This window comes from Sardina pilchardus, chromosome 13 (genome assembly GCF_963854185.1).
Source record: "Sardina pilchardus chromosome 13, fSarPil1.1, whole genome shotgun sequence".
NCBI classification, from domain to species: Eukaryota; Metazoa; Chordata; class Actinopteri; order Clupeiformes; family Clupeidae; genus Sardina; species Sardina pilchardus.
Window position 1 is genome coordinate 31,051,380 of NC_085006.1, and position 10,000 is coordinate 31,061,379.

General features: G+C 48.3%; 1 protein-coding gene across 6 annotated transcripts in view; it reads right to left on the bottom strand.

The window, feature by feature from the left end:
* The window catches only part of tfdp2 (transcription factor Dp-2), a 64,626-nt gene that overhangs the window by 3,171 nt on the left and 51,455 nt on the right, over positions 1-10,000 (bottom strand). For 5 of the 6 annotated variants that reach the window (XM_062553368.1, XM_062553366.1, XM_062553365.1 and 2 more), the window contains 4 exons: positions 8,970-9,116; positions 7,978-8,046; positions 1,530-1,681; positions 232-398 (listed from right to left, as the gene is read on the bottom strand). In XM_062553368.1, coding sequence (XP_062409352.1) covers positions 232-398; positions 1,530-1,681; positions 7,978-8,046; positions 8,970-9,116 — 535 coding nt within the window. The remainder of the gene's footprint in view (positions 1-231; positions 399-1,529; positions 1,682-7,977; positions 8,047-8,969; positions 9,117-10,000) is intronic. The other variant, XM_062553367.1, reaches the window with a different exon arrangement.

Consider the following 10,000-nt stretch of genomic DNA (forward strand, 5'->3'; position numbering starts at 1 on the left):
ACGAGCGAGCGTGCCAGACTGAGGCCCTCGGCGGCGCAGGAGCCGTGTGTGTGTGTGTGTGTGTGTGTGTGTGTGTGTGTGTGTGTGTGTGTGTACCTGTGACGTAGCACTGGAGAGACTTGGGGACGAGCGAGCGTGCCAGACTGAGGCCCTCGGCGGCGCAGGAGCCGTGTGTGTGTGTGTGTGTGTGTGTGTGTGTGTGTGTGTGTGTGTGTGTGTGTGTGTGTGTACCTGTGACGTAGCACTGGAGAGACTTGGGGACGAGCGAGCGTGCCAGACTGAGGCCCTCGGCGGCGCAGGAGCCGTTCTCCAGCCCCAGAGACATGCCCATGCGCTTCAGCACCTCGATATCGTCGTGGATCTCAAACGTGTTGTCGAAGTTGAAGAGGTACTCGCACCTGCGCACACACACACACACACACACACACACACACACACACACACACACAATTAGCATCGGAAGAGTAGTAGAGCAGTGGTAATGGAAGCTAGGCAGTAGTGTGTGAGAGAGACTCTGACCATGACGAGATTGACCATTAGAGCTGAAAATGAATCGATTTTTAATTCCAATCCAATTAGAAACTTTCCCCGCATCGTTCAGCCCTAATGATCCAATTAGACACAGACACAGTCCCAGATACAGTTACCGACGGAGACACTGGAACTGGACTGGATCACCACAGCAGTGGCATGCTGATACTATCACGCTTCTACCCCAATCAGAGAGCATTTCACGTTTCTGGAGGAGGAGCATACGGCTTCTACCCCAATCAGAGAGCATTTGACGTTTCTGGAGGAGGAGCATACGGCTTCTACACCAATCACAGAGCATTTGACGTTTCTGGAGGAGGAGCATATATCTTATACACCAATCAGAGAGTATTTCACATTTCTGGAGGAGGAGCATACAGCTTCTGATGATGAAGGGCAGTGTGTGCGTGTGTGCGTGTGTGCGTGTGTGTGGCGTACTTGTCGCTGGGGATGGAGCAGTCGATGAAGGTGTGTATGTCGGTGTTGAGGAGAGTGTGTGTGTGTGTGTGTGTGTGTGTGTGTGGCGTACTTGTCGCTGGAGATGGAGCAGTCGATGACTGTGCGCACGTCGGTGTTGAGGAGTGTGTGTGTATGTGTGTGTGTGTGTGAGTGTGTGTGTGTGTGTGTGGCGTACTTGTCGCTGGAGATGGAGCAGTCGATGACGGTGCGCACGTCTGTGTTGAGGAGTGTGTGTGTGTGTGTGTGTGTGGCGTACTTGTCGCTGGGGATGGAGCAGTCGATGAAGGTGTGTATGTCGGTGTTGAGGAGAGTGTGTGTGTGTGTGTGTGTGTGGCGTACTTGTCGCTGGAGATGGAGCAGTCGATGACTGTGCGCACGTCGGTGTTGAGGAGTGTGTGTGTATGTGTGTGTGTGTGTGAGTGTGTGTGTGTGTGTGTGGCGTACTTGTCGCTGGAGATGGAGCAGTCGATGACGGTGCGCACGTCTGTGTTGAGGAGTGTGTGTGTGTGTGTGTGTGTGTGTGTGTGTGTGTGGCGTACTTGTCGCTGGAGATGGAGCAGTCGATGACTGTGCGCACGTCTGTGTTGAGGATGATGAAGGGCAGCTGGATGACGGCGCCGGGGGGAGGGGCACTCTGAGACTCCGCCTCCGCCGCCTGGTTCCTCTGCACCAAGTTCTTAAATGCGATCTGCTGCTCACACACACACACACACACACACACACACACACAGAGTAATTAGGGTTAGCGCCATTTGTACACACAGAAACTTATTAGGTTCTCAATAGTGATCTTCAGCATTAGCAGAAGCTCCCTCACTTATCTTCACACACACTAGGGTTGTGCCGATGGACGATATCATCGTCCATCGTGATGGTTGACAGACATCACGATGGAAAGCAACCATCGTGATGCCACGCCCCCACTTATTTCTACTGCAGACTAAGCTAAAATATTAAAAAATAAAAACTTTTCCTTGGAAATGAAATTGAGCCTAGAACTGATGCACATGTAGGGTGCTTAAGAGGCTGTCAGTCAAACAGTGCAAAATTAAAAAACATATTAGTCTGAGACCGTCTTGTTCAAATAAGTCCTCCTTGCAACGTGAATGTGTTATTGTCTTTTTTAGGCTACATGTCTCGCAGTGTAGCCTACATTGAACGCAAAACATGTAGCCTAATAATGTTTAAGAATGAAATAGTGCAAATGAATTATTATTGTTACGACTAGGACATTCTAGCTCTAATTTCTTGCGAGGCTACAACACTGAAGCGCCGAATGAGTCATTCTCCACCGTGTTAAAATAAACCATTTATTTCGTTATCGTTATCAGAAGCTATAGCCTACGTCTTTCACTGTAATGCTTGTATTTCACGCATTTGCCTTTATAAGCCCCAGCAGCGGAGTGGCAATCGGGATTCGTTAGGCTATTTGTAAAAATTGTTTAGCCTACACTGTTATTTAATTCGACTTGACTGCGCGATCGCAGCCTACTTTCACTTTCTGCTGCCCTCATAGTCGGCAAGCCGGTAGCCTAATAACGTGGGATGCGTAACATATGAGTTAGGTAGGCCTACAGACTGGGCTATTCAAGATTTTAGATGAGTGACCGCGAGGTTTTTTGCGAGGCCCAGCGAATGCTGGCAATGTGTAATATACCGCTGGTTGGTGTAAGCAGGTGTTTAGATTGGCTGTCTGTCGGTCTCTTACTAGGATTTTCTTGGAGCAGATCTTCCACACAGTAGCCCAGTCAGTATGTCTCTTAGCTGTCCACTTTCACCAGGCCATATAGCCTATATAATATTTAATATAGGCCATATATAGCCTATATATATAGCCCCGACGACGATATCATGTCCATCGCGATGTTTTACTGTACACATCGTCATATGCCAATTAAGGGGACATCGCCCAACCCTAACACACACACACCACAAGCAACAACATCAAGGTTGTTGAGATGTTTCCCAGAGGCTTCTGTGGGTTCTTAACACAGGTTTACACACTGAATGGCCTCTCAACACACACACACACACACACACACACACACACACACACACACACACACACGTTAAGTCACTGACTTTACATCCACGCACATCTGAACGGAACAACCAGCCACTCTGTTGTGTGGCTGTGGGTTTGGATTGGCACACACAAACATACACTCTGTCTATTTGATATGTAATCTGTGTGAGTGGGGCGTGGGTGGTGTGTGTGTGTGTGTGTGTGTGTGTGTGTGTGTGTGTGTGTGTGTGTGTGTGTGTGTGTGTGTGTGTGTGTGTGTGAGAGGCCATTCATCCTGCTGGAGAGTGAAACAAACCGCAGCGTTCCTTAGAGTGCAGGGCTGGCATGGGCACCAGACCCTCTCTCTCCATCACTTCTCTCTATTCCCCCTCTCTCTCCATCACTTCTCTCTATTCCCCCTCTCTCTCCATCACTTCTCTCTATCCCTCTCTCTCCATCACTTCTCTCTATTCCCCCTCTCTCTCCATCACTTCTCTCTATTCCCCCTCTCTCTCCATCACTTCTCTCTATCCCCCCTCTCTCTCCATCACTTCTCTCTCTATCCCCCCTCTCTCTCCATCACTTCTCTCTCTATCCCCCCTCTCTCTCCCTCCATCACTTTTCTTAGTCTATTCCTCATCACTTCTTCCTCTCCCTCATTTCTCTCCTCTCTCTCTCCACTCGCTCTCCATCTCTCCACTTCTCCCTCTCTCCACTCCTCCCTCTCCCTCTCTCCACTCCTCACTCTCTCCACTCCTCCCTCTCCCTCTCCCTCTCTCCACTCCTCCCTCTCTCTCTCTCCACTCCTCCCTCTCTCTGGTAGCCTGTGTTGTGTTGACTGGACTGGACTGCACCTCTGTATCTGCGGTCAGTGTGTAGTCTGGTGAGACGGGCGTGTTAGCACGGACGCTAACCCCATGGGATTATCCATTGGGACTGAGCTGCCAGCTGTAGCGCTAACAGCAGCCTTAGCGCTTAGCTAATTGCATTAGCTCAGATCTCAATTACAGATCGATTAACTGTGCCACTCTAGTTGGAGTGGGTTAGAGTAGCGTTAGAGTAGTGTTAGAGTAGAGTTAGAGTAGCGTTAGAGCTGGGAGTTAGAGTAGCGTTAGAGTTCTCTTTTCTTTGTCTATCCCTCTCTCCCACATCATTAAGTCCTCTCCCTCTCCCGACTGTAAACTGTGGACTTTTCCCACTATTACCATCGCCTGCTGTGGTTCCCTGCCCGGATCCCTGGCCCACGCATCCTAACGACTCATTACCCTCCGAAATTACTAATGGATTACTAACGGACTGTTTATTCCCTATACTGGACTGTTTGAACCTTCTGATACTACAAATGACTATACTCTACTGTAACTAACCCTAGGCAGATGGGTTGGGCCCTTGAGTCGTGGATCTGTCTGAGGTTTCTTCCTATATGTATCTCCAATTCTAGGGAGTTTTTCCTTGCCCCTGTTACTCATGGGCTCTCTTTAGATCACTCTGTAAAGTGCCATGAGACATGTGTAATGTTTTGGCGCTCTATAAGTAAAATTAAATTGAAATTGAAATTATTGCTATGAGTACCCTCGGCCTCCCTCTTTAACACTGGAGTGGCCAGGCTGTGCTGTGGTCACGGTCACCTGTGTGCTGCTGGGTACAGATACACATCAGTGTGTGTGTGTGTGTGTGTGTGTGTGTTTAGGCATGATCCTCAGGACAACACACTCCTTCTGTCAAGTCATTCTTCCTGGTTGTGAGTGAGTGGGTTTAACCGATGCCTGATGATAGCACTACAAACATTTATGTGTGCACACACACACACACTCACTCAGGCTGTGGTTGTGACTGAGTACAGGTTAGACTGGGGTGAGATGGGGATAGGAGGAGAGGGGAGGAGGAGGGGAGGAGGAGAGGAGAAGAGAAGAGAGGAGTGGAGGAGGAGAGGAGAGGAGAGGAGAGGAGAGGAGAAGAGAAAAGAGGAGAGGAGTGGAGTGGAGAAGAGATGAGAGGAGAGGAAAGGAGAGGAGAGGAGAGGAGAGGAGAAGAGAAGAGAAGAGAGGAGAGGAGTGGAGAGGAGAGGAGGGGAGAAGAGAAGAGATGAGAAGAGAGGAGAGGAGAGGAGAGGAGAGAGGAGAGGAGGGGAGAGAGGAAGAGAGGAGAGGAGAAGAGGAGACAAGAGGAGGAGAGAAGAGAGGAGGAGAGAGGAAAAGAAGAATGGAAGAGAGGAAAAGAGGGTAAGAGAGGAGAGGAGAGGAGAGGAAGAGAGGAGAAGATGATAGAAGTAGAGATGAAGGGAGGGGAGAATGACAGGGCTAGCCAATTGTAACAATATTGATCGACTGTCTGATATCCGATCACTCCTACAGGGGACTGTACACACACACACACACACACACACACACACACACACACACACTCACACACTCACACACTCACACACTCACACACTCACACACTCACACACTCACACACTCACACACTCACACACACACACACACACACACACACACACACACACACACACACACACACAGTTTCTGTGCGTCACACACACGCCTCCTCTACATTCCAGTTCATTCCATCACATCAGCTCTCCCACTACAGTTGGGCTCAGTGACAAGAGAGAGAGAGAGAGAGAGAGAGAGAGAGAGAGAGAGAGAGAGAGAGAAAATATTCTCATCAGTGATTGAACCAATTGCCCTTTATGGCAGTGAAGTGTGGGGCCCACTTACAAATCAGGAATTGGATAAATGGGAAAAACACCCAATTGAGACCCTGCACGTTGAATTCTGCAAAACCATCCTAAAAGTCCATCGACATTCTACAAACAACGCATGCAGGGCAGAATTAGGCCAATATCCTCTTATAATTAAAATTCAAAAAAGGGCAATAAAATTCTGGAAGCACCTCAAATTAAGTGACCCACACTCTTTCCATTACAAAGCCCTGCAATACCAAGAGTTGAGCAAAGACAAGACCTCTCCTACCAACCTGGTCCACAGCCAACCCTTTCTACTAACACATACCAACACCCCAGGCGTTGACCAGGTCCAAATTACCCAACACACAACAGCAAAGCAAATTTCCTCATACTTAAAAGATAATTATGATCAACATTGGCAATCAAAAACTAAATCACAAAGCAAAATGCAATGCTATTTGGCCCTAAAAAGAGAATATACACTTGCAAATTACTTGACTGAAATTAAAGAAACCAATTTGAGAAACATATTGACGAAATACAGACTCAGCGAACACCGCTTAGCTATAGAAACGGGAAGACACAAGAAAACTTGGCTGCCCAAAGAGGAACGCTTTTGTAAACAATGCAATGACAATGTTGTTGAAACTGAACTCCATTTCTTAGCCGAATGCAAAACATTTCAAGCTATTCGTGAATTCTACTTCCCAAAATTTCAAGAAAAATACCCTGATTTTCTAAATTTACCAATCCAAAGCAAATTACCCTTTATTTTGGGTGAAGACAAATCCACCTGCATTATAGCTGCCCAGTACATCCTTGCCTGTCATCAACTGAGGGACAGTGAGTGACCCACACTGAATAACTTGTGTTGTACATATTCTCACACAGAAACACACACTCACGCACACATACACGCACGCACACACGCACACGCACACGCACACACACAGATATATCTCTCCCCATACATACACGCACCTTCACTACCCCCCCCGACACACACACACACACACACACACCCACTCTGGTATATCTCTCCCCATACATACACACACCTTCACTATCCTCTGTTTAAAAATGGCATTAGTATTCCTCAATAGTTCATATTATAGGTTATATATGAATGTCTGTTTAGGAACATGTTTTATCTCTACATTCTGATTATTGTCTGTTGCTATGTCCATGTCTTAAACCTGTATGTCCAATGTATGTGATAATTGCTTTGGCAATACAAGTGTCTAAATATTTGTCATGCCAATAAAGCACTTTTGAATTGAATTGAATTGAGAGAGAGAGAGCGTGCACACAAGAGAGAGACAGAGAGACAGAGAGACAGAGAGAGAGAGAGAGAGAGAGAGAGAGAGAGAGAGAGCGTGCACACAAGAGAGAGACAGAGAGACAGAGAGACAGAGAGACAGAGAGAGAGAGAGAGAGAGAGAGAGAGAGAGCGTGCACACAAGAGAGAGACAGAGAGACAGAGAGAGAAGGAGAGAAGGAGAGAAGGGGGGGGGGGGGGGGCTAATGGGTTTCAAATGCAGCTTTTTAAAAGCCAAAACACCAATAAAGAGAAATGAGTCTAAATTCAGCAGCTGACTACAAGCAATAGTGTCATTAATGGTGACGGACTACCTCATTATGGCCTACTCCACACCACGTTAAGATAGAGGGAGCGCAGGTGGAGAGGGAGAGAGAGAGAGAGAGACTGAAGAGAGAACAGAGAGGAAGAGAGGAGGAGAGAATGAGAGAAGAGAAAGAGAAGGAGAGAGAGGAGAAAGGGATAGAGAGAGAGAGAGGAGAGTGGGAGAGAGACAAAAGAGGGGAGGAGACAAGTGAAATGTGTCTCTGTTTGTTCTGTAATCACATGCTAATCTGTAACATGGCCACTGGCAGCAGAGCTGGCACACACACACACACACACACACACACACACACAACCCCATCCCTCAAAATACCCACTATGACGCAGGACCACAATGAGACACACACACCACACACAAACACATCTTAATGTACTAGTGTAGTGTAGCTTGTGTACTGACACCTTTTCTGTACACCACACACACACACATCTCATAGTCAAAGAGAACTGGACGTTCTGTCCATGTTGCGCACACACACAGACAGACACACACACACACACACACACACACACACACACACACACACACACACACACACACACACACACACACACACACACACACACACACACACACACACACACACACACACACACACACACACACACACACACACACACACACACACACACACACACACACACAAGTACCTGTAGTATGAGCTCGTCCAGCTGGGCTCTTTTCTGTCTGATCCTCTCCAGGCGTTTCTGTTTCTCAAGCTGGAGAAGGAGGACATGCGTGTGTGTCAGTTACTACACCAAACAAACAAACACACACACACACACACACAGGAAATATGCGTCCCCATCCCAACACTCATCAGAGTCAAGTCACATATAATCTGTGTGTGTGTGTGTGTATTGGTGTTGCTGGATTCTAGTGTATGACTCCTGCTGATTAGGTAACGGAAGTGCAATTGTAACTACACCAATACCAGCACACACACACACACACACACACACACACACACACACACACACACACACACACACACACACACACACACACACACACACACACACACACACACACACACACACACACACACACACACACACACACACACACACGAAATAGGTTGCGGGACATACACACTACAGCTCCGAAAACCGTTTGGATTTGCTTTGTATGCATGGTGCACAACTGCAGTAGGAGCACGCATGTACATCTGTGTGTGTGTGTGTGTGTGTGTGTGTGTAGACACACTGTTTAGCACAAGAATGGGCTGTCTCACATCTGTCACAGCCCTGACACACACACCAAATTACATGGGTGTGTGCACACACAGTCACACACACACACACACAGGTTGAAGGACTCCCCCCACCCCCCGTGTCATCTGTGAGTCGCCCTCTTTGTTTTCTCCTGTCAGGCCGAAGACGTGACACTAACAGATGCTGTCACACTGCTCCTCAACAACACACACACACACACGGCTCCTCAACCACACACACACACACACACACAGCTCCTCAACCACACACACACACAGACACACACACACACACACACACACACACAGCTCCTCAAAAAACACACACACACACACACACACACACACACACACACTGCTCCTCAACAACTTGTGTTGTGTGTGTGTGTGTGTGTGTGTGTGTGTGTGTGTGTGTGTGTGTGTGTGTACCTCCAGGTTGCTGCACTCCTGGGCTGAGTTGGTGGGCAGGCCTATCCAGCGGATCTCCTTCTTCTCTTTGGAGATGATGTTCATCGCCATGAGCACGTTCAGCGCGTCATACACACGCCGCCGAATGTTCTTCTGGTCATACACCTGCTGTGGAGACAACAAACACACACACACACACACACATACAGTATATACATGAGTACATTGCCACACCAGTTTGAATGCAAAGACATGTGCTTGTGTGTGTGCTTGTGTGTGTGTGTGTGTGGGATCATATGTGATCATGCATGAGAAACATATATGCATTTGTGTGTAAATAAGGGAGGGAGAGAGTTGGGGAGCATTTGTATGTACAGTACATATGTGTTGCCAGTCTGGATGCAAAACTATTAGCACCATCCAATGGTGCAACCCAATCCTATTCTCACACACACACACACACACACACACACACACACACACACTCTCTCAACACCACTGACTTGCATCCTGCATTACTGATGTTCCATCCATCCCTCTTTCATCCTCTTCCTCGAAACCATCACACACACGCACACACGCACACACACGCACGCACACACACGCACACACGCGCACACGTACACACACACACACACACATGCGGTGTGTGCAGTAAGGCCGAGAGGCTACCTGTGTGCGGGGCTAAAGCCGTTTTAATGACGCTCTTTAACATTCCAGAGGAAGTTGAGAGATTAGCGTGCCGGCCAGACGTGGCTGGGTGCCCTGTCACTACTAATAGCGGAAACTATTCACCGGGCCATGACCACCGCACTGCACCGGACCGGACCGGGCCAGAACAACACACTCCACACACTCCAGAACCTCCCTCAACATCACCAGGACCGGGCCAGAACAACACACTCCGGAACCTCCCTCAACATCACCGGGCCTTGACCACAGCCAGGGAGCACCGGACCCGACCGGACCGGACCAGAACAACACACTCCAACTCTCCCTCAACATCCACTGACCAGAACACAAAACAATACACACCCTCAGCATCTACTGAC